Source organism: Cyrtonyx montezumae, unplaced genomic scaffold (assembly GCF_038088225.1).
Source record: "Cyrtonyx montezumae isolate F1298 unplaced genomic scaffold, pur_monq_1.0 scaffold_13, whole genome shotgun sequence".
NCBI classification, from domain to species: domain Eukaryota; kingdom Metazoa; phylum Chordata; class Aves; order Galliformes; family Odontophoridae; genus Cyrtonyx; species Cyrtonyx montezumae.
In genome coordinates this window covers 14,292,706-14,319,325 of record NW_027071859.1, presented here as the reverse complement: position 1 = coordinate 14,319,325, position 26,620 = coordinate 14,292,706, and the positions used below count along the sequence as shown (strand labels likewise).

Genomic DNA, 26,620 nt, shown 5'->3' with positions numbered 1-26,620 from the left:
GCGCTGCCCGCGGCCGACGGGAAGAGGCCCGGCCCGGCCCGGCCCGGTCCGCCCCGGCGGCGCCTGCGCGCTGCGGCGCTCCCCGCCCAGCGGAAGCGCGGCCGGGAGGAGGAGCGGCGGCCATGGCGAAGCGGAAAGCCGAGGCCCTGATCCCGGCGGAGGAGAGCGACCAGCTGCTCATCCGGCCCCTGTGAGAGCGGCCGGCCCGGGGATGGGGCGGGGAGGCCGAGGGCCGGCGGCCGTTCCGTTGCGGCGGGTCCCCGCCGCTGCGGCACGCAGGAACGGGCTCGGGAAGCGCGCTCCCCTCCGCTCCCCTGCCCGCGTCGGGATGCGGGCACGCACCGCAGCACGGAACGCCGCAGCTGATCTTCCGAATCGGGGGCTTGCTTGTTCTTGCGGCGTTAATTGCATCCCGGTTCCGTTGTGGTAGATGTGGTGGTTCGGTTGTTTTGAATGCGTGTCTGGGCTTAAACGGAGCTGGGCGCGTTCAGTCTGCGGAAAAGGACATTGGATGGGGAGGGGGCACCTCACTGCAGCCTTCCACTGCTTACAGGGAGACGGGCATCGACTTTTCACGTGGGTAGATAGCGACAGGACAAGGGAAAACGATTTGAACGGAAGGAGGAGATGTGTAGGGTAGGTAGCAGGGGGAAGCTCTAAACAGAGAGGGCAGTGAGGCCCTGGCACAGCTGCCCAGAGAGCTGTGGGTGCCCCGTCCCTGGAGGCCCACGAGGCCGGGCTGGCTGTGCCCTGGGCAGCCTGAGCTGCTGGCTGAGCTGGTGGTTGACAGCCTGCTCACGGCACGGGATTGGAACTACAGTGACTTTCAAGGTCCCTTCCAACTTGAGCCATTCTGTGACTGTACTCTGCAGATGCTATTTCTGCACAGAAAATTTAACTCTGTGAAAGGCGTCTGACATACATCTATGGGGTGCACGTTCTTATGGTGACTGTGGTATCTTTTTGCAGAGGAGCTGGCCAAGAAGTAGGAAGATCATGCATTATTCTGGAGTTTAAAGGAAGGAAAATAATGGTAATTATTTCACGAGTGTATCTGTGCACCCTCTCATCAGCCTGATCACTGCTTGATGTGGCTGGCAACCCGTGCCCATGGCAGGCTTGGAGCTGGATGATCTGTGGGGTCCCTTCCAACCTCAGCCGTTCTGTGATTCTGCAGTGCTTTAACTTTTCTTTGTTTTGTTGTTGGTTTTTTTTTTTTTCAGCTTGATTGCGGCATCCATCCTGGACTGGAAGGAATGGATGCTCTCCCTTACATTGACTTGATAGACCCTGCTGAGATTGACCTCCTCCTCATCAGTCAGTAAGTTGCATCCACAAGTAGATGACATACTGAGGGCATGGTTTGAACTCATGCATAGGCTGAGAGGGACTGAAAGCAGAGCTGTGTTACAGAGCTGACAAAACTTCTGTTTCAGACTTTTTAAAAATTGAGGACGTTCAGTCACTTTTGACCACTGTGACAGCTTCTAGAGTGTATTTTTTATAAGAAGACATCTCTGTTGGCTTGGAATGAAAAGGGTTCCCAGAGATTTACGCCAGCTTTGAATGTGCTTTAAATATGGCTTAGTGACAGTGAGATGAAGAGAGCTGTTTGTGCACTACTTAACCAGGCGGTGCTACTGTCTGTATAATCCCAGAGTTTGATGGTGTTTGTGCTACCCCATCTCAGATTTGACTCTTTGGAATAGATCAAATTATAAGTGCAGCCAAATAACCTTAATAGTTCATGTTGTAATTCATAGTTTCCTCTGTGCAAACTTAGGAATGCTCCTCTCAGCTTTCTTCTGTCTCAGACGTTCCTTATATTCCTGATTCCTGTTGTTTTTCTCCTTCTCAGAAGTTAGTTCTATAAGTAGAGATTGTATGGGAAAAGTCTTTGCATTTAATGGAGAATTGTGTACCTGTCACTGTGTACAGGATGCAGACCAGCATGAGTAACAATGAGGTGGAAAGTTCTGCTTCTACATTTTCAGGGCGTTATGTCAATCCAGTAGAGAACTTTATGATACCGTGTTGCGCAGCGATAGCATGTTAGTGAGATCTGTGTGTCTGTTCAAGTTTCCATTTAGATCACTGTGGAGCTTTGCCATGGTTTTTGCAGAAGACAAGCTTTAAAGGAAGGACGTTCATGACTCATGCCACAAAAGCTATTTACAGATGGCTTCTTTCGGACTATGTCAAAGTCAGGTAAGCTGCCCTGTTGCTTTTCTCCATAACTTCTTAATTATTTTCCCTGTCCACCTGATGAGCAGCAGGAGATGAAGCTGCCACAGGTGGCAGACCTGGGCATTGCCACAGGTAGCAAGGCTGGAACAAAACTAGAAGTAATGCATCACCTTGCTGCTTCATGGATACTGTGTCTTTAAAATCATTTCCTGTCAATCAGCACAAAATCTTACCTTGTTTCCACTATTTCATTTTCCATATTTGGACCTTGGATCTGTTAGCATCTCCTCTGTGCCCCCAGGCTGTCTCTCTTACCTCTTTTGCTCTTGTATGTTTTTATGTCAGTATTTTTTCTTAAGCTGTACAGAAGTAGTGAATTTTAAGGCCCTAAAGATACAACCCACTCTTCAGGACAAGATAAATAAGTAACACATCTAGGCAAGCTTATTGAGAGTGCTGTTATTTGTATGTTGATTTTTTTCTTTTTTTTCTTTTTTTTCTCCATCTACTAACATGCCTTGAGCACATTTTTTATATGTGAATGCAGTGGTCCTGAGTGTTTGACAACTCAGCAGATTGCAGCTTGGGTCAGAAACACGACAAGCACTCTTCTTTTAACTCCTTTGTTCTGGGCCAGTGAGAAAAGTGGTTTCGTTTGGTGCTTGAGGACTGTCAGTTGCTTAGTGTGGAACCTCTGTCAAGGGCTCGGAGCCTGCTGGTACGTGTAGATGAATCCAGAGCAGATGCTGAACTGAAACGATTATTCTGACATGCACAGTTAATATGTCTGTCTTTTGAAAAGACATCTTAGCTCTGCTTGGTTGAGCTCCCTGGGCTGGATTTCCAGTGTAAGATACATGATGTTTCTGATTGAGAGTCCTATTCTGGGAAGAATCCAGGACCTTTTTGTTTCAACTGTTGTATTATCTAAGCCAGTAGAATTAACTCTTGGTGCTTTCATTACTCCCAGTAATATATCAGCAGATGACATGCTGTATACAGAAACAGACCTCGAAGAAAGCATGGACAAGATTGAAACCATCAACTTTCATGAAGTGAAGGAGGTGGCAGGCATCAAGTTCTGGTGTTACCACGCAGGCCATGTTTTGGGAGCAGCCATGTTCATGATTGAAATAGCTGGTGTGAAGGTATTTCCATTTTGTTACAGAGTTGAAATTGTGCCTGAATTCTAATATTGCCATTAATCAATATTATTACACCCTACTGCTGTGGTTGGAGCTGTCAGACATGCTTGGGCACGCAGGTGGGAGGCCTTGACTTGGAGCATGTATTTTCTCATGGATTAAAACGAGCAGGTGACATTTGTGTACTGAACCAGGTAATATGTTTGGGCTTTATGGGACTGAATTAGCACTCAGACTTGGAATCAGTAAATGCATGGTGGTCCTCACCAGTCCGCTCAGAGGTAGCTGGTAGCTGGGGCAGTCTCACTGATGCTGCATTTTAGTCAAATCTGTAAGGTGATGGCTGTTCTTCTGTTTCTGATATACCACATCTGCCCGTTGGGGGTTTGGCAAAGCATGGGAGTTATATTTTATTCCTAAAATTCTCATGCTGAAGAACCTAAAGAAATAGAATTATTATTGATTTAATGCACTGAGATTCAGTAGATTATCATATAGGCAGTACTGCATCAAAGCCAGGCACAAAGCTGATCTTATAAACTAGGGTTTGGTAGGATGATCTCCACCCAAAAAAACGTTGAAGAGGGAAGAGAGGCCCTAAGGTTTGCTGTCTAGCAGGGCTTTGCTTGTGGTCTGTAATGGTAGAGAATTCCAGAGTTAGTCTTAGAAAGCATAGAAACAATTGTATTTACAGTGACTACAATAAGATTTAGACATCTTGCTGCTTTTTCTTTTCCTTCATTAAGGTGTGGCAGGATTTCCCTCTGTGTGTTCATTACTCCAATTGATTGGGTTTTGGTTTCTAACACACATTATTTTATTTGCTTCCCTGTGAAGCAGACGAGGAGTGTTTTACCTGCTACTGCTGGCTGTGCCTTCTGTTGCTATTCACGTTTTCATCAGTGGAAAGATGAAGTAAAAATAGTCAGTTCTGAAACAGTCATTCAGGGCACAGCGGACAGCATTCCACCCTGATCAGTTAATGCATTAATAATTACTAATGGCTGCTAATTACTTCTTGATGCAATGGGGAGCTCAGTCATTCTGTTTGGGAGATTTGATTACAGGCTTTGTTTTCAGCATCACAGATTCTTAGAAGGAATTTTAAAAGCAATTAATTGTGTTTGCACTGTGCTGTATAAAATGCCGATGCATCTCCTTTGTATTTCCACCTGGTGCTTGCTGTATATTGTCAGGGCAGCTTGTACTGCTCCTGGCCAGTGTGAAATGCTGAAAGCAGCCCCTCTGTGCTGAGTGAACCACAGCTGTGTTAGTTCACCTGCTTTGTTGGAGCTAAGGTACTGCTTGAGATGCCTTCCTGTGGTTAAATGTGTGTTCTGCCGTGCTGCTGCACTACCATTGTGGGCACCATTCCTCTCAGAAGAGGTTTCAGCTGAAGTGTAGGAAAGCTTTTTATCATCAACTCCTTATTCAATTTGCTAAAGCTGAAAAACCAACCAGTATTCTCAGATGAAGGCTTTTAAAAACACTGCTGATCTGGTAGAACCTGTAACCAGACTTTTTTGGTCTCTCACAGCTTTTGTACACAGGTGATTTCTCAAGGCAGGAAGACAGACACCTGATGGCGGCTGAGATTCCCAACATTAAACCCGATATTCTTATAATTGTAAGTTTTACAAAAGTATTTCTTTAAATTAGTTGTTAAGTCTGTGCAGAGGCAGTGCTTCGTTAGAGCTGAGAAGGGCAACCGAGGTTGATGGTGGTGTGTGGTTTGTGTCAGAGAGCTCTGTTCGCTGCATTAAGAAGTCTTGAGATCTCACTGTCATTCTGTAATTCTGCCCATGCAGTTCCTTAGGCCTCTAGATGCCTTTTCAATCCCGGAGACGTATGAGGTTTCAGCACTCACTGCGTGTATCACACAAACTTCAATTTAACCAGATGCCTTTTTTTCTTAATAGATGTTAATCAGCTTCCAGCTGTCATTGTTGGGTAATTGTCCTGAGTGGAAGAGTCCTGGGTGCTACTCAGATTTGTTATGTTTTGTTTGCTGAGCAAAATGGTTTCGTTCTGAGTCTAGAGGGATGCTCAAGAGCAACAGGTTTCTTTTCAGAATGGAAGTGGCATCTTTTAAAGTAATGCAGACAGTATTGCATTTATTGTGCCAGCTGGTTTCTCTAATTGATAATAACTGCATTTTAAATAACCTGTTCATCAAAGAAGCAGAGCACTTGCAGTTAGGAAAAGAATGTAAAAGAGAAATCACTTTAAAAAGCATCAACGTTTATAGTTTATTCTCTCTTCTGTTTTTTTTTTTTTTGCTTGGGATCTCTCTACAAACAACAAGAAAGGGCTCGGGGCAAGGGGAGTTATCATTTGCCATGGTGGAGGGAGGAGATGGCTGTGGGAATTTGGAGCAGGGGGTCGATTCCAGGGTTGATTTTTTTGTTCTTTAGTGCACGCGATGTAATGGCACGTAAATGCACGTCCTTAAGATTGAAATGAAAGTTCTGTTCCTGCATGGTAACACCTGGATGTTTTTCTGCATTTTCTTGTTGGATTCAGAGGAGGTGCTCAGGAATCAGTGGACATCTCAGTGCTTTTCATACCAACTCTCTCTGTCCGTAGGAATCCACCTATGGCACTCACATCCACGAGAAAAGGGAGGAGCGAGAGGCACGGTTCTGTAACACCGTTCATGACATTGTAAATAGAGGAGGGAGAGGTCTCATTCCTGTGTTTGCTCTGGGTCGAGCACAAGAACTACTTTTAATTTTGGGTATGTACCTTCCCAGTCCTTCTTAATAAAAGACATATGAATGGGAATGTTATCATATATGGTGTTTCAGGTGCAGTAATTTTTTTAATAGCTTTTTAGGTACTTTCTCAATGTGTTAATTACCTAAGAATGAGTAATATTATTTTTACTTAAAAAAGGTGATCAACCAGACAAGAAATGATTTTCAAAATGCGTATAAAGGACAGGCAGTTGGCTTTGTGAGCTAGAGAGAAGACGTAGGCAGGAGGGGGATAACTGCATAGAATCCCAGAACCATTAAGGTTGGGAAAGACCACTGAGGTCATCCAGTGTGACCCCCAGCCCACCCCCACTGACCACATCCCTCTGTGCCCCATCTCCACAGTTCTTGAGCACCTCCAGGGATGGTGATGCCACCAGCTCCCTGGGCCCCTATGGTAACACGTCCTTGTCTTTCAAATCTTGTTGAACTGAGGCTTCAGCAGTTAGGAAGCATTACTACAGATTGCAAAGTGGATAATTGAAACATGACTGTTGTGTTCAAACTGATGTGCTACAAGCAGTGTGTTTTGATGCAAAATTTCACCCTTTAATACTCAAGCCTGTGTGAACAAAAGCTGAGGAGACCATAATGTGTGGCCTTTGTAAAGACTTAATTGTAATGGGAAAGTGAATTAGAGCGAACTGGGGGAGGGGGAATGATACCTGGTTTTGTACTTGGTCGTAACAAACTATTCCTCATAAAAGACAGAAATAGTTATTGTGTGGTACTTCAGAGAAAGCTGTTTTTAAGTAAGCTGTTATTTCCAGGCACGTCAAATTTGTACTGTGATGTATTACTATCCTTTTTTCTCCTACAAATGCTGGGAAGATCAAAAGATAACCATCTCAAAACTAAAATGTGTATTTTGGGGAGTACTGGTTCTCAAACGTTACGTAAAACTTCCCATTTTTTCTCACTCTCCATTTCAGTTCAGGTCAGGCCGCTCTGGGTTTCAACCCAGGCCATTCTACGATTCTGTGATCAGCATAAAAAATTGCTATTTGCCTGATACTTGCTTTCAGAACATTTTCTTGGTCTGTTCAAATGGTACCAAAGCTTGGGATCCAGGCATAGTGCAGTAGTCAGTGCTGTGTAGTGGGATTATTAATGTTGATGTAGAGTTTTTGATTTGACAGAGGAGATGAAATCTAAACACTTGAGGTCCCCTGTAGCTGTTAATTTGTGCTTTGTTCATCTTTCCTTGCTGTTTGCGGATGTGAAAGTGACATTATAAACTTGGAAGTACGTCTACTCAAGCTCAGCATGCAATTGGATGCTTAATTAGGTAGAAAATGTAATTGCACCACACATGCCTACACAACTAACCTGCAGGCTTCTGGGTTTGTTGTTCTTCCATACGTGTCTGGCAAAAAATAAAACACTGCATTATGAGATAGGAAATTCTGATGCTGGGTGCAGTCTTTTGATATTACAGTAACTGCTGCTATTGGTTATCTCCTGTTGGCTGTTTCTGCCTCACATTCTGGCTTAAGATATTCGTGGCAGTGAGGTCTTTGATTCAGTCTGAAAACTTTGCAGTTCAAAGCTGCCAGGTTAAAGCTGTGCTGTTTTAGATTTACAAATGGAGCCAAAAGAGCGTACCGCTCTGTTCTGATGGTTGTTCCCCAGTTGTAATAGAAGTACATTTTATGTGATCCGAGCTGTATCCAAGTGGGAAAATGAGAAAGTTCTACTTGTGTATCTGCATTCACATCTCTGATTTGTTTTTAGTAAGGCCGTGACTGCTGTCATCAGCAACAAAGTGAGTTGTGGTTATTGGAGGATTTGTTTCTCCTGTGTTTGTTTCAGTTCAGCCTCCAAAATTAAGTGTTGGTGGTGCTGCAGGAAGCCAGGCTCAGTAACTGCCTTATCCCTTCAGCTCCATGGGATTGTTTCACACAAATTTGGGATCAGGAATATAACATACCTGTGTAGCCGTCTCCTGCTGTCAGATGAGCAGTTCTTATTTCTCAGAGACATTTAAGCTCTGTGCAGTGGTGTGATGTAACCCGTACTGTTGTAAATGTAGAGCTAGTGCTGTGTGTTACCATGCTCTGGCTGAAATCGGTGATTGATTGGGGTTTGACTGCCAGAACTGTTTGCATTAGAGTTCTGCTTTCAGCTGGTGATTGCTTTTTCTTCTGTAGCAAGGCAAGTGAAAATAAAAAATATCCGTAATCGGGATTTTCTGTAATAAAAACATTGCTAAATAGGTTTGATGAAAAGCATAAGCATCCTGAGGAGTATGCGTTTTGGAGATGAAGCTGTATTGCTGAGCTGTGTGATGCGTTGGTTGCTCTGTTTCTGTAGATGAATACTGGCAAAACCATCCTGAGCTGCACGATATCCCCATTTACTACGCCTCCTCCTTGGCAAAGAAATGCATGGCTGTGTACCAGACCTACGTCAATGCCATGAATGACAAAATCCGCAAGCAAATCAACATCAACAACCCATTTGTTTTCAAGCACATCAGCAATCTGAAGGTAAGGTTGTCTTACAGTGAGGTACAATGAAAGAAGAGTTTGCATTTGCTGAACAGCTGGCATGAATGCACTGAGACATCCAGTCATTCTCTCATTCTTTGTATACCACTGTAAGAGATTGATTGGTGGTTATATCTTATTATATCTGAATTATCTGCCCTCCCAGAGGGCCCCAGCCTTCTGCTGTAGGTCTGTATGCATATATTTTGTCCCTTATTGGAACTTTCCTGCAGTCCTTTTTATGAGGACAGTGTGTGAAGAGTGTAGGACTCTTTATATGTCACTGAAGGATTGTGGTGACGGAAGTGCTTGCTGTTTTCCACTCAGAGTATGGATCACTTTGATGATATTGGCCCAAGTGTTGTGATGGCTTCCCCAGGTATGATGCAGAGTGGCTTATCCAGAGAGCTGTTTGAGAGCTGGTGCACGGATAAGAGAAATGGAGTCATTATAGCTGGGTACTGTGTTGAAGGAACACTTGCTAAGGTGAGACATTCTTAATACAGAGTAGTGTTTACATTATGTATACAAAGAATTCTCAATAAAGTGCCTTTATTTCTATTACCAAGAAGATTGTTGGCAACTCTGCATAATTATGTAGTTGAAGTCAGTTGCTTTTGCACTATACTAATGAAACGTACATAAAAATTGCATGTGGACATTTCCTGTGATGCAGGAGTGATCTCTTCTAGGAGGAGTCACTTTATCACAAGAAAGAAAATGGGTGCTTTTCTCCCTCTTTAGACACCTGGGTCTAAAGGGGTCCTGACCCTGATTTTAGAGAAGTCAGTGTTAAATCTAACGTGAATTTAGTGCTGTGCTTTGCATGCTGTGCCACTGTATCATTGTACAGAATGAAATCCTAGCAGGTGTGGGCAACTGAAGTGTCCAGTTCAGCTTTTAGAGCTGGAAATCACACACATGTTATAATTTCATTGCAAGTTGTGTTGGGTGTATTTGGAAGAAGAAGAAACTCTTATCTGTTGGCCACATGTGTGTTGTGTATGCTTTTTGTCTGTTTGGCTGCATGCATTTTGTGACATCCAAGGAGGCTTTTTTCAGTTCTTCACATCGAATCTGGCTGTCAGTAATGTTCCATTGTGTACTGTGTCCAGTTCTGGGCTCCCTGGTACAAAAAAGACAGGGATCTCCTGGAAAGAGTTCAGTGGAGAACCACAAAGATGATAAAGGATGTGGAACACCTCCCTGGTGAGGAAAGGCTGAGAGACCTGGGGCTGTTCAGCCTTGAAGAAAGAAGACTCAGAGGGGATCTGATCCACATCTATAAATATCTAAGGAGCAGGAGGCAAAGGGACAAGACTGGACTCTTCTCAGCAGTGTGTGGTGATAGGATGAGGGGAAATGGCCACAAACTGAAGCATAGGAAGTTCAGTGGTATTTGAAATGTAAAGCCTTTGATTTACAATGTCTGTAGGAGACTTGCTGGTATTTATTTTTTGTTGCTGAGGAAAGACTTTTTCTTTTCCCCCAGCATATCATGTCTGAACCTGAAGAGATCACAACCATGTCAGGGCAAAAGCTCCCACTGAAGATGTCCGTGGATTACATTTCTTTCTCTGCTCACACAGATTATCAACAAACTAGTGAGTTTATCCGGGCCCTGAAACCTCCACACGTGGTTAGTATACATGCTGCTTGTTTCTCCAGAGTGGGATTTGTGTTTGCAAAATGCAGTGCAATCTATATAATGCGCTTTTGAATATTGAATAGAATTCAAAGACAAATAAAGGACTGTGTGTAGGGTAACTGAGCTCATGTTTTTTGTGTTGTGTCTTCATGGAATACACAGGAGGCAGTTTTCTTGGATAATTTGTCTGCTAAACATGCCTGGTTGGACAAATATGTTAAAAGGAAGGCTGTCTTTCCTGTAGATTTTAGTTCATGGTGAGCAGAATGAAATGGCCAGATTGAAGGCAGCACTGATACGGGAGTACGAAGACAACGATGAAGTCCACATAGAAGTTCATAATCCCAGGAATACTGAAGCTGTGACATTAAACTTTAGAGGAGAGAAACTTGCCAAGGTATAAACCTAACATTTTCTTCTCCATACGACAGTGTTTGTTATTAATCCTCTGAAACTAAGATGCTGTCACACTTTGTAATACAGTCTTTAAATGTTACAGTAAAACCTACATACGGAAATAAGTAGAAACTAATAGGTACAATAACTGTAGATAAATGTGTGTGGGATAACTTCAGCAGGAGAGTCCTCCTGAGGTAGTCCAGCTTTCCACTCAGAGCAGGGCCAGCTCGAGCTGGCTGGCAGCCCTGTGTGGTCTGCTTTTGCACTCCTCCAGTGTCTTCATAACCCCTCTGGATAGCTGCTCTGATGTTCAGCTACTTAATGGTGAAAAAATTCCAGGTCTTTCCAAGAGCTATGAAAGTAAAGAGGCAGAACTGGAATCCCCCCTGGATTTCAGTGCTCATCTCTGGGTCTGTGAAGACTAAGAAGTGTTGAAAACCAGATAGCAGATGAACCTGACTCTTCCTGGGACTCAGCTGCACGACCAGAATTCTACAAGTTTACCTATAAAATTGGCACATGTGTTTTCTGTGGCAGCCACTGCAGGGAAAGACTTGATAGTTTTTTTTATATTTTTACTCTTCCAACCTTTTCTTGTGGTTGTTGATGGGGTTACTGTAACTTTATTTTCAAAACAACTCTATACTGTGCTTGTTTGTTTTTTTCTGAGTAACCTATATGTCATCTCCATAGTTGGCTTCAAGCTTGCCCTGTTGCTCCAGGTGTGTTTTTGTCTTTTCAGGTAATGGGATCTTTAGCAGATAAGAAGCCAGAGCAAGGACAGAGAATTTCTGGAATCCTGGTCAAAAGAAATTTTAACTATCACATCCTTTCTCCATGTGACCTCTCCAGTAAGTAAAGGCAGTAACGTACTTAGAGGATAACTGAAATCCCCTGTATCCTTCTGTCATTAAAACACGTGCAGTGCTGGCTTTTGTTTGCTTGTTTGTTGCTTCTTCTTGAAGAAGTAATCATTGAACACGTGTTGGTTTTAGCTTGCCTTCATTTCGCCTGCAGTGCTGAGCTGCTGCTGTGCAAGGCATTCATACAGAAGGTACCAGTGAGAGCAGAGGAGTGCCTTGATCAAGTGTCCTGCTACTTTCTGAAATGTCATTAAATTTCAGTGGGAAAGCTGAGGTGCAGTGTGCTGCACCTGTGCTGTCTGTTACTGTAAGAGTTGGTTTGTTCTCAGAATAGAAGGGTAATTAAATATTAGTCAGGAGAGCTGAGGAAAGCAGTTCAGCTGTCCTACCTAGTTCTCTGTTTGCTCGAGACAAATGCACGTGACAAAATAACAACCATTTTGGTTCCTTGACCACAAATGTATAATGTATCTTACAATAAACACTCCTCTTCACAAACTGTCCTTTTCAACCCTCTGTCTTAAAAGTTTTGGTGCCATTGTTTCTCTATACTGACAACTTTAGAAAGTAAACCTAAAGGTCTGATTTTTGAATCCTTCCTTTTAAAAACTTTCAGATTATACAGACCTGGCTATGAGCACTGTAACTCAGACCCTGGCTATTCCGTATACCGGCCCTTTCAATCTGCTCTTTTATCAGCTGCAGAAGCTTACAGGTGCGTATTCACAAAGAAATGTCTGTGATTTATTTTTAAAACAACTTACAGTCTTCAGGGAACTTCTGAGTGGAAACTTCTTTGCTCTGCCAGTAGCCGAAGTACCACAATTTGTATTTTATGGCTTTCTCTAGGCAGTGCAGCTTGTGCCAGGTGCAGCTCATGAGTGTGACTGACCCTCTGTGGGCATCCCAACGTAACTGTAATACAGATCTGTGAGCAGACAGCAGTACAGAGCCTCAGCTGTTTTTTTTGTCTTGGCCCCCAAAGTGAGCAGCTTGGCCACCCTGATGAAAAAAGTTATCTCCAGTCCTGAAGTAGAATGGTTACTGACATCTATTTAATGAAACAAAGACAAAAAAATGTCTTTCTTTGTGTCAGGCAACATATTCTGTTCCTTCCTATGTGGGACTGACCCAGCCTTTTTGGCTTTTGCTGTGCACTAAGCCAGTGAGCTCTGGGATCCCACAGCAACTGAAATGGTCGGTACTGCATACTCAGAAAACCACACAGATGCACTTAGTCCTGTTTTCAGTATGATTTTATCCTTGCTAACCATTTGTTACTGCTTCTTAGGTGATGTAGAGGAAATAGAAATCCAACAAAAACCAGCCCTGAAGGTCTTCAAAAGCATTACTGTGATCCAGGAACCAGGCATGGTAGTCCTCGAGGTAGGCACTGGGTGGGGAGAAACAACTGTTTCATTCTCCAGATCCTGCAGAATGCTTTTCACTCAGAGGGTGGTGATGAGCTGGAACAGGTTGCCCAGAGAGGTGTGGATGCCCCATCCCTGGAGGCACTCAAGGCCAGGCTGGATGTGGCTCTGGGCAGCCTGCTCTAGTGGCTGCTGACCCTGCCTACGGCAGAGGGATTGAAACTAGATGATCTATGAGGTCCTTTTCAACCCAGGCCATTCTGTGATCCTGTAGAATATAGGTGCTGTGCTCAAATACTTGAAGGAGTGTTCTGTTGGATGATGAGTTGGAATGAAAATGAGAAGTTGCCTTTGGTGCACGTTATTTCACTTTGACAGTTTCTTCTCTTGCAGTTACTCAGTGATTTAATGGTAGACTGAGTGCCCTTTTGTGGCTGGGGAGTTGGTAATTGGAGATAAGGTCAAACTGTGTTCCGTCCTGCCCTCCCTGCCCCTGAGTTGTCGTGTTCATTAATAACTGTGTTGCAAATGTGTCCAGAAACATCCAACAGCTTGAATTTTTCGTGGGAAGTTACTGAAATTAAGCAAGCCTGTAGAGTGAATACCCTGAAAGAATAGTACCCACACAAAATACTGAAGGTGGACAGTATATTTTTGTATGGCTTATCCAGGTGGTACAAAGACAGCAGGTAAATTAGGAAGGGGTCACCTGTCACTGACAGTTGAGGCTCACCTGGAACTCCACGCGGGAGGGATCTCCAACAGGAGATCCTTCCCCAGTGCTGGTCAGCCCTTAAATGGTGCCAGACTCCACCCCTTCCGGTCACACAGTGCATTGCCTGCACCTGTGTTCCTGTGGCTGACTCAGTGCTCACCTCAGGTGATCCATCAGTGGTTCAGGACATGATTCAACAGTTCCCATACAAAGTTACAAATAGTTAAAAATCCTAAATGGATGACAGCCATTTGAAGCTAGAATTTAGAGGGGGAAAAAAAAAACAACTAAAAGAAAGCCTTGAATGTTGTGTTTATGTTGTGTTATGTATTCAGCCCCAGGAACAGACTCAAATTGTGATGTCTATGTTTTTAATCCTGCAGTGGGTGGCAAATCCTGCGAATGATATGTATGCAGACACTGTGACAACAGTGATCCTGGAAGTTCAGTCCAATCCCAAAATACAAAAAGGTAACGAAGTTCACAGCGTGCTTCTGCAGCCGAGGCTTTCTTCTGAATTTCTGACATCAAGCTTTAAGGCTTTCAATACCTTAAAACAGGTTTCCTGTTTCACATCTTGAAACTTCTGAAGTCTACAGATTGAGCTCTGCAGTGTATCCTTAAATTAACTCATAATTTTAAACGACTAACTGGTTTGTTGTCTGTTAGGAACTCACAAAACATTTATTTCTCAGACTGATGGTGGATTGTTCTTGCCAAACCAGTGTGGAGGGCACTAGAGCTATATGAACAAATGGCTGTCTGTTTTCATTGGGTTACTCTTCATGTCTTTTTATTATATACTTCTATAATTATATAACAGCAGCGGTCGCTGTTGCTCAGGTGTTCAGTCTCACACTGACTCAACAGATTTGTCAGAAATTCTTTCTCCCAAGTTTATGAATCCACATAGCAGTTCTGTCACTATTTTTGGATAAAGGTTATGCAGGGTCATTTGCTTAGCTTGGTTGTGCTATTTTCAGTATGTATCAGCTCTTCTAGCCATGTGCTCCTGCTCAGATCTGCGAAAGCTAACCAGAAATTCAAGTGGTACCACTTATAAATATCTTGTATTCTTCCTTCTTTAAAGCAAAGTGTTTGCTTTAAGCTACCTGATGATTTTGAACACAAAGTCTAAAACAAGTAGTATTTTTATTCCAGCCTCCGTTTGTTGGAACACATTCCAGCAGTGTCAGTGCTCACGTTTGATGTCTGCTTTGACTTTGCATCATCTGTATGCACCTACACTCCATGATGCAGTACTTCACTGCAACTAAAGAAAACAGAAGGATTATAAGCAAGTGATGAGGATTTCTTTCACTTTAAAGTACATGAAATGTGAGCAGCAGTATGAGTAAACCATAAAAAAGAGGGTTAAAACATGAGAATTAGACTTGCAAGGTTTTCTGTTTTAAAATGTATTAAATATAGAAGCTTAGATGTAAGGTGTTTGTGCTTCCTTGACTTGTAAATACATATTCCTTATAAATTGTTTAAATGCGTATATTCTGATGTAGCCTTTAGATCATTTATCACGAGTCAGTTAGGGGACAGGCTGTATCAGTCAGCACATTTTCTCCCCCCTCAAATGTCTGTGAAAATAATATGACTGTTTCTTTTCAGCCGCAGTGCAGAAAGTTTCCACCAAAGTAGATATGGAAGAGTACCACAAGAGAATGGAGATGATGCTTCAGTAAGTTGGCATCTGTTTTTCTAAGTGAAAATGATCAAAATGAAATTAATCATGTCAATAGAGCAGTTTTATTACAATGGCAGTTAAAGGTAGGGTTAGTTTGCATTAGCCAGTACAAATTATAATGTCTGCCACATGGCTGTGTGGGCCAGGAATTAAGTAAAGATGGAGGCACCCTGAAAAAGTGCTCGGTTTCATTGACTTCACTTCAAATCCAGGGCCCGTTACTTCATCCAGCAATGGAGTTGTACCTCTTCCAGAATTACACTGTGATTTCTCACAGGAAAATGTTCTGGATGGTGTCTCCTCTGTGCCTCAGGTAGAGCTCTTCACTCTTCTGGAACCGGGGGAATCCGTTGCTTTGTTTGTGATGAGATTTGTTTTGGTAAAACCCTCACTCTTCTGTGGCACAGCGTCCCTTTGTTGTGACACTTTAGTTGTATCTGAACGGGTTCAGTAATGGTTTCTGAAGTTTTGGCTGCTGACAAAATGCCTTTGGAAGCCTCAGATGAACAGAGAGTGTACATAAGTGTGCTGTTGGCAGTTACCTCACGTGAGTCGACCTTTGTTTTTAGGGATATGTTTGGAGAAGACTGTGTCAGTTCCAAAGAAGGCTCTGTTCTGTGTGTCACAGTAGATGGCAAGACTGCAAACCTTTCACTGGAAACTCGGGTATGTGCAGTGGGGCACTGGTAGATATTGCTCTGCAGTGTGCAGCAGTGGGGTGGAGACCCGCTGAGTGCATTTTGCATGAGTGCTCTTTCTTTTCCCTTATGGACATGGACATTGCTGGTGGTCTTAAAAAGAACAAGAAGAGCAAGTTGTTCTCAAGTAGTTGTTTGTTTGTTCCCAGACAGCTGACTGCGAGCCGGGAAGTGAAGATGACGAATCCCTCCGCGAGATGGTGGAGCTGGCTGCGCAGAGGCTCTACGATGCCCTCAGCCCCGTGTACTGCTGACCTCTGTAGATATCCAGGACACATACAGAAAGCTTTTAACCTTCACCTTTATGAGGACTGGTTTTTATACGTAAATAAACTTTTTCAGCTGCAAGTCAGATGCATCCTCTGCTTCAGCTCAGAGAATCACAGAATGGTTTGGGGTGGAAGGGACATTTGAGACCAGCTGGTTCCACCCCCGTGCTACAGCAGGGACGCGTCCCTGTGCTCCGGGCTGCTCGTGGCCGCATCCATGCAGGCCCCCATGCAGGCCTTGCTTCCAGGGGGGTTAGAGCGGCGCTGTTTAAGGAGCCCTTCAAACTGAAGCGCTCCGTCGCGGCCCCGCCCTCCTGTTCCTCCCGCCCCGCTCCTCCTCCCGCCGCCGCGGACGTGCAGCCGCCATGGCCGTGGCGGAGGCCGGGGCCTGTGGGCGGCTGCTGCTGTGGCCGCGCGTTGTGCTGTTCGGGGACTCCATCACCGAGGTAGCGGGCCGGGGCTGCGGCGCGGCGACTTTCCGTCGTTCTTTACGGACTGCGGGGGGGGCGGGGGGGCCGCAGGAGGGGGCTGTGTCCGCCCCCCGCGATGCACCGCGCTCCTATAACCGCGCGTCCTGCGTCAGTTCTCCTTCCAGGAAGGCGGCTGGGGAGCGGCCCTCGCGAGCAGGCTGGTCAGGTAGGAGCCCAAGCGATGGCCGCGCGGGCACATATCCCAGCACACTCAAGGCCGGGCTGGGTGGGCTCTGGGCAGCCTGAGCTGGTGGGGGCAGCCAGCCCACGGCAGGGGTGGGGTGGGCGGGCTGTGAGGTCCCTTCCAACCCAACCACTCTGTGCATCTCTAAATCATAAAGTCACAGTTCTGCTAAAAACTCCCGCGGAGTCTCACTGATGCTAAGAGGGGCAGACGGGTGTTGTGTGGAAGGGAGCAGTTGTTCTGCGATGCCGTGCGTCTGTTTCAGGAAATGCGATGTTGTGAACCGTGGGTTCTCGGGGTACAACACCCGATGGGCCAAAGTGGTCCTCCCGCGGCTGATGGGTGCGAGTGCTGCTGCTGAGAGAACTGTTGCTGTCACTATTTTCTTCGGAGCTAATGACAGTGCTTTGAAAGGTACAGTAACTTGCACGTTTTCAGGCCCAGGAAGGCATGAAACATATTTTCCTTCTCTCGGAGACAGTTGCTCACATCTGTAAGCAGCTCCATCTCCCACCACTATGGTGCTTCCTCTGCTCCCTCACAGATGTGAACCCTCAGCAACACGTTCCTTTGGAGGAGTACGCTGCCAACCTGACCAGCATGGTGCACTACCTCAAGTCCATAGACATCTCTGAGGACAGGATTATTTTGATAACACCACCTCCGCTTCAGGAATCAGCCTGGGAAAAGGAATGCCTTGCTAAAGGTAACGGCTCACGGTGGCAGAATAGCTACTTTTTAAGTCCAGAGCTCGTGCAGGAGTCTTCTGGGTACAGTTACAGTGCATCATATTCCCTAAAATGGAATGGCTGTTTCTAGGGGGCAGGAAAGCAGTTTCCAGCTGCATGGATTGAGAGGGTCCCGATGTAGTTTGCAGTAGATGAGCTGCACCACTTCTGCTGCAGAAGGCTGAGCTGAACTGTGTGAGTTGAGAGTGCTGACTGCTCCTCCATGTCTGCCAGGTGACAAGCTGAACCGCCGCAATGCCACCACTGGGGAGTACGCACAGGCCTGTGTGCGAGTGGCGAGGGACTGCGGGACCGAGGTGCTGGACCTGTGGACACTGATGCAAAAAGATCAGGTAGGGGAGCACGAGAGGGGCTTTGGAACCATCAAACATCATTCTACATCGAGGAGCCCACAGCAGTGCTGCATTGTCACTGCAGCAATGCTCTCCAGATTTGATCTGGGGGGGAGTGAAACTGCAGAGTGCAGCACTACAGTGGACACCACTCACTCCATCACAATCATTTCTGCATGAGAGCAGTGACTCTGACTGCCAAAGCAGTCTCCTCCTGTTTTAATACCAAGGGCTGGCATACAGCAGCTAGTTTTGAATGACTTACTGCAGAATCACTCACTGCAGCCAGCAGTACATGACATGGCTTTCACCTCCACTGTAGGATTTCTCCCACTATTTGTCTGATGGGCTTCACCTATCAACAAAAGGGAGCAGCTTTCTAGTGGGACAGCTGTGGTCACACCTGGAAAAAAGACTCTCAGCTCTCCCCTCACTGCTTCCTTACTGGAGGGACGTGGACCCTCAGGACCCCGAGGCAAGCCTGCTGTGAGCTGCCCTGCTGCTCTGTAATCATTTCTTCCAATAAAGATTTGGCTAAATCCTCTGCATGGAAGCTGTCACTGTCCTGCTGCAGCTACTGCCAACAGTGCAAGCACATGGTGGGCAGCGTGTGGAATGGGGGCTGGAACAGAGGACAGGCTGTGTGAGGGCAGCTCTGCCCCTCCAGCACCCCTAACTCCCGGGCTTTCAGCTGGAGAGTTCCCATCTTTCCCAGAAGGACTGCACAGCCACAGCTTTTGTTCAACTGATTTTAATATAAAAAGCTTTTACTGGGAATTAAATTAACTCCTCACACATGTTCTTTGCACTGAATCAAAAACAACAAACAAAAAAAACCAACAAAACAACCAAAGCAAAACCAGTATATAAAACAAGGGCTAATCGGATAGGAACGCCGTAAGGCACACGTTCAAGTATCAGTTCCACAGCTAGCCTGGGGTGGGAAGGCAGAGGGGCACTCACACTCCTCTCATCACAGGTTCCCTTCCTTTCTGTCACACCTGTGACAGCTGAAACAGAGCCGGGCCATTCACACACTGCACCAGCTTTTGTCATGGGGAGAAAACAGGCAGAAGAAGATGCACAGCAGCTGCTCTGTGACACACCGTGTCAGCCCACCTGCTACGAGGCTCAGCTCAGGCTGTGGCACTGCCCCCTGCCCACATCCCACCTCACAGAGCTCAGGGGAAGGCCGCCCTGGTCAGCAGCTGTGGGGGTCACACTGCATTAACCATGTGTATGTCGGAGCTCTCAGCACCTCCTCCCCAGCACAGCCCCTGTAAGTCTAACAAAATTTGTTTTTCCATTGTTAAACACACAGCTGTTTTAAATAACTGCTCCCCCACATGGAGTGCAGGACTCTTTCATTATTTCTAAGAGCTTCCCAGATCCTGTCAACAGCTCAACAACAGCATTACCTATTTAGTAACAGAGAAAACATCAGAGAAATGTCTGCACTGAAATGGCAGCAAGTGGGTCCAAGAGCCCTCACTCACACACGTGGTCTCTCTGCCCTTTTGCTGCCCCCTGCACCCACACACCTCCCTGCAGTGGGAGAGCCCCTAGCAGGAGCAGCTCCTGCACCAAAAACACCAGGCCATGGCGACCTCACAGCTACAGGAGCACCTCCATGCACAGAGTGGGATTTAACAAACAGGGCTGACACAAGCCCCTTAGTTTTGATTCATTTAGAAGCTGTCTAACAAACTTGATGCCCACCGTGCATCTCTATGTTTTGTGCCATCCAAGACCACTTCTGGCTGCTCCCTTCTGTTCCCCAGCTGTGCAGTGCTGACGCCTCCACTTACCTGTCCCTCACAACATCTGCTCCACGTGGAACACACTGTGGAGTATTTGCTCTGCAGGCAAAGCCCCATCATCTAACAGTGCCACCGGGCTGCAAAATATAACATTACAAAAGGCAGATACACACACGTGATATCCAGGAGGATATTCTGTTCTGCACCACAGGTTGAAGGAAACACTAGAGGTCGAGAAAATAGAAAAATCCAACGAGCTTCAAAAACAAGCCTGTCTCACTTTGGGTCTCTGGTTTTTAAAAGATAGAATGCTCTCTCTAATAAATGTGATTTAAGGAAGGTCATACACATGACCAGCATCTGCAGTAGGTCGCTTCCTTAACTCGCCCTCTCCCTCACAGAAATATATATACATATATTTGCATTTATAGAAATGAAATGGTTTCAGATCCTGATGAACTTCTGCACGTGGGAGCCGTGGAGGCAGCAGGGTGCTAGCACTCCGTCTCCTTGCTGTCCACTCGGTTCTGGCGCTGCAGTTTAAAAGACGACGCTTTCTCACTCCTGGTGACAGGATGCTCCGTCAAGTCCTCAAAAGATTTGGCAGCTGAGCTGCTGTTGGGGAAGGGGTCCTTCTCAAACCCGTCCTCGTCAATATGAGAGTCGGTGCTGGGGTCCTCCTGAATAGTGTCCATTCTTTGGTGGTCCTGCTTGGGGGGCGCGGCGGCCGCGGGCGCAGCCACGATGGGCTGCAGGGGCTGGTGGCGGCTGGGCTGCGCCGCAGGGAAGGGCTTGACGATGCGCACGGAGGCAGAGTCCAGGCTGCTCAGCATCTCCACGTTCTGCAAGACACGAGCGGCCTCGTCACTGGGGAAAGCAAGCAGGTTCTCGCCCAGCGCTCGCGTCGGGCGCCGGCAGCCAGGGGAGCGGGACAAAGCACCTCGGGCTGAGCTGCACCTCTGCTCAGTGCAGAATGAAGGCCACCGCTTCCTCCCCCCCTTCCCTTCTGGGATGAAGGGCTATGTTAAATTCCACCCATCTCTGCTTCTAATGGAGCATGGGTTGGAAAATGTTCAGGGGTTTCCAGGCATGAAAAATCCCTACAGACCTTAGTGAACACAGGGGAAGGAGCACAAAGCGACGCCATGAGCAGCAGGATGAGTGCTTATACACAAAGTACTGCATTTCCGAACTGCTCAGCATGCACCGCATCCAAGGGATCCCAGACTCCTCTATGTACACTGCTACTGGTGCAAGGAGCCCACTATGGACAGCTGCACTCCAGGGATACATCTGCTTCTGCAGCTGAGCACAAAGACCCGAGGAGACTTTCCTATGGCATGCAAGAGCAGTTACAGAGGACCCGGTCTACCACAGCTTTTTCCAAGCAGAGCACAGAGGCAATCTGTCTCCAAGTCTGACTTGTTTGCTTCCCTCAGAGGAAAGGCCTGTCTGCAGCTGGAGCCACGAACACCCGTAACACAGAATCACAGAACTGTAGGGGTTAGAAGGGATCTCTAGAGATCATTGAGTCCAACCCCCCTGCCAAAGCAGGTTCCCTACACCAGGTCACACAGGTAGGCATCCAGGCAGGTCTTGAATATCTCCAGAGAAGGAGACTTCACAACCCCCCTGTGCAGCTGTGCCAGTGCTCCGTCACCCTCACCGTAAAGAAGTTCTTGCACTCATTCATGCAGAACCTCCTGTGCTGCAGTTTCTGTCCGTTCCCCATTGTCCTGTCTCCACACACTGCTGAAAAGAGTCTGGCCTCGCCACTTTGTCCCCCACACCTCAGATATTTATAAACCTGGATCAGGTGCCCTCTCAGTCTTCTTTTTCTCAAGGCTAAAGAGACCCAGTTCACTTAGCCTTTCTTCATAGGGGAGATCCTCCAGGCCCTTCACCATCTTTGTGGCCCTGCGCTGGACTCTTTCCAAGAGATCCCTGTCTTTTTTATACTGGGGAGCCCAGAACTGGACACAGTACTCCAGATGAGGCCTCACCAGGGCAGAGTAGAGGGGGAGGATCACCTCCCTTGACCTGCTGGCCACGCTCTTTTTAATGCATCCCAGAATGTCATTGGCCCTTTTGGCCACGAGAGCACACTGCTGGCTCATGGTCAACCTGTCATCCACCAGGACACCCAGGTTCCTCTCTACAGAGCTCCTCTCCAGCAGCTCATGCCCCAGCCTGTACTGGTGCATGCAATTATTCCTCCCTAGGTGCAAGACTCTACACTTGCTTTTGTTAAATTTCATCTGGTTTCTGACTGCCCAGCTCTCCAGCCTGTCCAGGTCTCGCTGAATGGCAGCACAGCCTTCAGGCGTGTCAGCCAATCCTCCCAACTTCGTATCATCAGCAAACTTGCTGAGGGTGGCCACTATCCCCTCATCAAGGTCACTGATGAAGATGTTGAACAAGACTGAACCCAGCACAGACCCCTGGGGGACACCGCTGGTCACAGGCCTCCAACTGGACTCTGCACGCCAACAACAACCCTCTGCACTCTGCCAGTCTGCAGTTCTCAACCCACTTCACTGTCACAGTGCCAGCTGCTGCAGCAGAGCAGCTTCCTGCAGCACACAGCTCGCACAGGAAATAAAAGTGGACTGGTCAAGCTGCAGGGCTTGATATGTCAAGCACCAGCTCAGTCAAAAGAGGTTCCCTCAAATGGATTCATGTGTGCACAGGTCATGGCATGTGGCTCCAGGTCCATCTGCTGTCACTGCTTTGCCACATCCACTACAGAGTCGTTCTGTTCAGACTTAGAACACACACTGGACTGCTTTCTGGCAGGCCATACTCAGACAGCAACTTACGCTAGGGCAGAACAGGGACTTGGTGTTCTCTTCATACTGCTTGTCCAACTTCTTGTCCTAATGGAAAACAAAACAAAAGAAAATCACAACACACACACAGAAGTAGTTTCCCAGTTGCAAGCAGGGTCTCCATCCCAGTTGCCCTGCAGGGACACAGCAGAGGTGGGGCTGTTCTCCCCCTATCCTTAAGCCCACAGTGCGCTTGTGGGCACAGCAACCTCTGCTCCCACCCCACGTGCTTGGCTGCTGTCAGCTCTCTCCACCCATCTCAACCAAGACCGCTTCCTGCTCTGGGTCTCCCCACAAAATGAAGGTTTTAAGAGGGCTAGAAAAATCCCTGACTCTACTGGGAGTTATCAGAATTATAGTTGAGCAGAATTTGGAAGGCAGAAGAAGAAAACCTGCCCAGGAAAGAACAAGAACATCTCCAGACCAGTCACAAAAGCATTGGGGTTGCTAGAGCCTGGCAGAGCTCCGAGGAGCTTTGCCTACTGAAGGAACATATGCTGGATTCTCCCTTTGGAGTTTGCTAAAATCTCCCCACCACCATCTCCCACAGTGCACAAAGTTTCTCCTACAGCTCCATCCAACAGAGCAGTCATCTTCAGCATACTCACCACACAGTGCACAAGGATGCTGAGAGGAATCCAAAACAGCAAGGAGAAGACGAGCACAGAGCCCACTATGTTATCTGCCAGGAACTTCCCTGTGGATCAGTTCAAACCATCAGTAACCCACCGAGTACTGTTCCATGCCCACACACAAGTCCCTGTTCAGCAGTCACTGCAGAATTTCTCAGATAAAACAACAGGATGCAGAACTAGGCCAATGTAAGAGGAATTCTATGTTTAAAATGTTTGATACAGTTTACTAAGATTGTTAACAGTGACATTTTCCCTGATAAGGGATGCTCACAGGCTGGGATGTTTGATGTGAGCAGACTCGGAGCAAGCTGCCCTGAGCCAGGGCTCCTCACACCTACAGGACACACCGTGCATCTGCCATCAAGCTGTGATGGTACAGTCAGACTCCACAACACACACACTTCTGGGCAGAGATGCAGAGTGCCTCTACTTGAGCAGACTGAATGATTTCAACAATCACCTACACACTATTTTTTATTTCTAAGCTTAGAGCTTAGGTTTGAAAACCCCAAATCCACGTCCTAGAATCAGGGAATCAGTGGGAGTTGGAAGGGATGTGTTAAGGGCCACCTAGTCCAAATCCTCTGCAATGCACAGAGACACCTTCAGCTCCATGGTGTGCTCAGAGCCCCGTCCAGCCTGAACCTGAAGGCCAATACACATTGCCACATGTATGCACACACAACCACAAACACACACACTGTTAACCCCTGATGCACAAGCACCTCCTCATTAACAGTGTCTTCAGGTGACAGCAACAGAAGGAGAGCAGCTGTCCTGGGAGGTATTGCCTGCTGGCTGCATGAAGGGGGTTAGGACCTCTCCACATCACCAGCCTGTGACTGACAATGGGCACAATGCTGGAGGGGGCTTTATTAAATGAGAGAAATGAAGAGCTCCCCTTCCTGGTCCGTTGACATCTGAATCCCACTGAGAGGCCTACTTCAACTATACCACGCTGAATCTAGCTGACCTCTATGGAACTGTTATTTCCTTCTCTCTAATTGACCAACTTAGCAGTTTTCAGACAAGAAGCTTCCTGGAATAGCTATCACCTCTTTTACAAGCTCGAAAGATGATTAGGAAATAACAGAGTGAAGAAACACAAAATAATCCCATTCCTTGCCTTACAAGGTAAGATCAGCACTGTCAAAACTTTAGTTCATACTGAGAACTAAAAAGAACCAGAGGACATGGTTACATATCTTACCAAAGGTGTTGATGCTAAGTTGGTCTATGAAATCCCAAAATCGTTCAATCACGTCCTGTACTTGCTTCTCACATTTGCCCTGTAAAAGCAAGCACCTATTTACAAAATGATCTTAGGCTGTGTTAACATTAACTACTTCCTTCTGGGAGAGGGAAAAGGATGCAGAGGTTGTACTGGAATAAAAGCTGCAGAGACACAGAAGCACTTCTGACACACTGTGTATGGATTTATGCTCATCCCAGCAGCAGTGCACCACTTTCGCTGCCCTTATTTCTGACAGTTTCAATCCCACTGCTGTCTGAACAGGTCCAGCTGTAACTGCTGAAACATGAAAAAAGTGCTGCACCCCTTCCCATATTAGGGAACACAAAACCAAAGTTTCTGGAGAGGCTGAAGCCTCAGTTCCCACTGCCCAAGGAGGCCACATCATTCAGGACCCCATGCTTACAGACTGGCTTCCAGATCTGTGCTGGCTTAACACATTTGAGCATTACTGTCCTTTCTGTTCTGCAGCAGGACTGGGGTATGCCTCCCACAGTTCAGTTCTGCCAACATTAAATCCAGCACAGTTTTCCAGGACTGCAGACTACACGCTGGCCATGTAGCTGTGGTCACTGCTGTGCTAGCAGCAAAGGCTCACTGCTTGACAGATCTTTGTGAGCTTGCTCCCTGACCTGGTTTATTTCAGTCAGAATTAACTCAGCTAACATTTATGCCATAGAGAGGTGAATGAGTCCAGATCTTGACCTTCCACCTCTGCAGTTCCACTGTCAGCCCCCAGGAGCTGAAGGCAGCTGTGCACGCTCTGCCAGCACACCCACAGCACCAGCTGCCCTGGGCTGGAGGGGACCCACTGCATCCAGGCCTGGGAGTGACAGAGCTTTGCCTTCTCTCTATCAGCAAAGCCCACGTGACAGCTGACACTGACATCCAGCTAGAAAAGCAGGCTGTGCAGTGCACTGGCACCCAAGAACACTCACATTTGCATCACAGAAGCCCACGGTGCAAGGCTTCCCCTTACGCAGAAACAAGAACTGGTCGTTGGCATCAACGTATGGCGTGCAGCGATCCTGCTCATCCCGGCAGCACACCTTGCAGGAGTTATCCGTTTCTGCAATAAAGCAGCACAGCACTGTCAGCCCCAGGAACCCAAAGGCAGGCACACACACAACCCCACACAGCCCCTAGCTCTGCAGGCTGATAGCCCAAGGCTGCAGCAACCAATAGGCAGCTGAGGAAGTACCAGATGTGTCCATCCAAGATGGATTTCAATACTTCTCGGGTTTCAAGTCCTCTAGGAACCCTTCTCCTCAGCTATATCCTCTGTCTAAAATGGACAGGCTCACAGTATGTCCCCGGGCATCCCCTGTGGAGTCCTCCTCCTTCTCCCAGTGGCTCTACCACACTTGGGAGATAAGATGAAGATCAAGCAAGCTCTGTAGCTTATCAATACAAAAGCAGGATGGGCAGGTATTATTACTTTGGCTTCTGAAAACTCTCTTTATCCATTTTGTGGAGGTCACGTTTGGTCCAGAGGCTGTTTGGCATCTGCTCACTAGCAGAACAGCCAGACATTCCCCTTCTGGTTGTCTATGGCTGAGGAAGAGGATGGTGGGTATGCCCCCTCCCTTACCTAGGATGCAGACCCTAGCTCATTTTAACATCTTCAACCAGGATCACCAGAGGACAAGAGAACATTTAGATTCCTTTCCATAAATATCCCAAGCTGGAAGAAACCCATAACAATCACAGAGTCCAACTTGAGTCCAAACAGAAAATACTGTAAACTTAAAAATAGTTCTAATAAAACCCCACAATCCAACAACCCTGAAGGGATCCACATGCTCAGTTCTCCCAACAGAGAACTACCAGCACTGCCACGGGAGGAGGGCTGAGGCAACATCTCTCACGCCAGTCCCACACCACCCACCATTGCAGGCACACGAGCGCAGGTTCTTCTCCCTCTCGCAGAAAGGGATGCACTCTCCATCCTTGCACTTCCCCATGTCCACACAGATTGTGTCATCTGGAGCATTCCCAGGAGGAGGGCACTCACTGCTGTTCCCTGTGGATAGGGGGCAAAAGTGTAGGAGGGCAGTGTTAGAGCAAAAGGCATCACAGCTCTCTGGAGAGCAAGCAGCACACAGCAGACCCTGGAGGCCCCATCAGCAGAATGGCATAGCTCTGATCTGTCCCCTTGCCTCCAGAAAAGGG

General features: G+C 46.8%; 3 protein-coding genes across 4 annotated transcripts in view; 2 read left to right on the top strand and 1 right to left on the bottom strand.

Annotated features, from left to right (window-relative positions):
• Positions 1-95: 95 nt before the first annotated feature.
• CPSF3 (cleavage and polyadenylation specific factor 3) lies at positions 96-16,315 on the top strand. 2 transcript variants are annotated; one of them, XM_065730720.1, is made up of 18 exons: positions 96-190; positions 970-1,033; positions 1,224-1,321; positions 2,080-2,208; positions 3,158-3,335; positions 4,870-4,959; positions 5,919-6,069; positions 8,402-8,577; positions 8,905-9,063; positions 10,070-10,216; positions 10,470-10,622; positions 11,367-11,475; positions 12,104-12,202; positions 12,779-12,873; positions 13,956-14,043; positions 15,196-15,265; positions 15,841-15,937; positions 16,119-16,315. In XM_065730720.1, exons 1-18 carry the CDS (start codon positions 123-125, stop codon positions 16,221-16,223), a joined length of 2,076 nt encoding a protein of 691 aa, XP_065586792.1. In that variant the 5' UTR covers positions 96-122; the 3' UTR covers positions 16,224-16,315. The 2 variants fall into 2 exon arrangements, with proteins under 2 accessions (XP_065586792.1, XP_065586794.1); XM_065730722.1 differs by lacking the exons at positions 96-190; positions 970-1,033; positions 1,224-1,321 and having other exon boundaries at positions 2,082-2,208; positions 3,286-3,335.
• Positions 16,316-16,575: 260 nt separating this feature from the next.
• IAH1 (isoamyl acetate hydrolyzing esterase 1 (putative)) lies at positions 16,576-18,515 on the top strand. The gene is made up of 6 exons (XM_065731140.1): positions 16,576-16,684; positions 16,822-16,874; positions 17,158-17,306; positions 17,437-17,598; positions 17,855-17,973; positions 18,296-18,515. The coding sequence occupies exons 1-6, from the start codon at positions 16,604-16,606 to the stop codon at positions 18,461-18,463; spliced, it is 732 nt and encodes a 243-aa protein (XP_065587212.1). The 5' UTR covers positions 16,576-16,603; the 3' UTR covers positions 18,464-18,515.
• Positions 18,516-20,215: 1,700 nt separating this feature from the next.
• The window catches only part of ADAM17 (ADAM metallopeptidase domain 17), a 29,761-nt gene continuing 23,356 nt past the window's right edge, over positions 20,216-26,620 (bottom strand). The window contains exons 14-19 of the mRNA XM_065730719.1: positions 26,337-26,471; positions 25,387-25,517; positions 24,407-24,485; positions 23,170-23,258; positions 22,553-22,609; positions 20,216-20,575 (exon numbers count right to left, since the gene is read on the bottom strand). Coding sequence (XP_065586791.1) covers positions 20,228-20,575; positions 22,553-22,609; positions 23,170-23,258; positions 24,407-24,485; positions 25,387-25,517; positions 26,337-26,471 — 839 coding nt within the window. The 3' untranslated portion in view covers positions 20,216-20,227. The remainder of the gene's footprint in view (positions 20,576-22,552; positions 22,610-23,169; positions 23,259-24,406; positions 24,486-25,386; positions 25,518-26,336; positions 26,472-26,620) is intronic.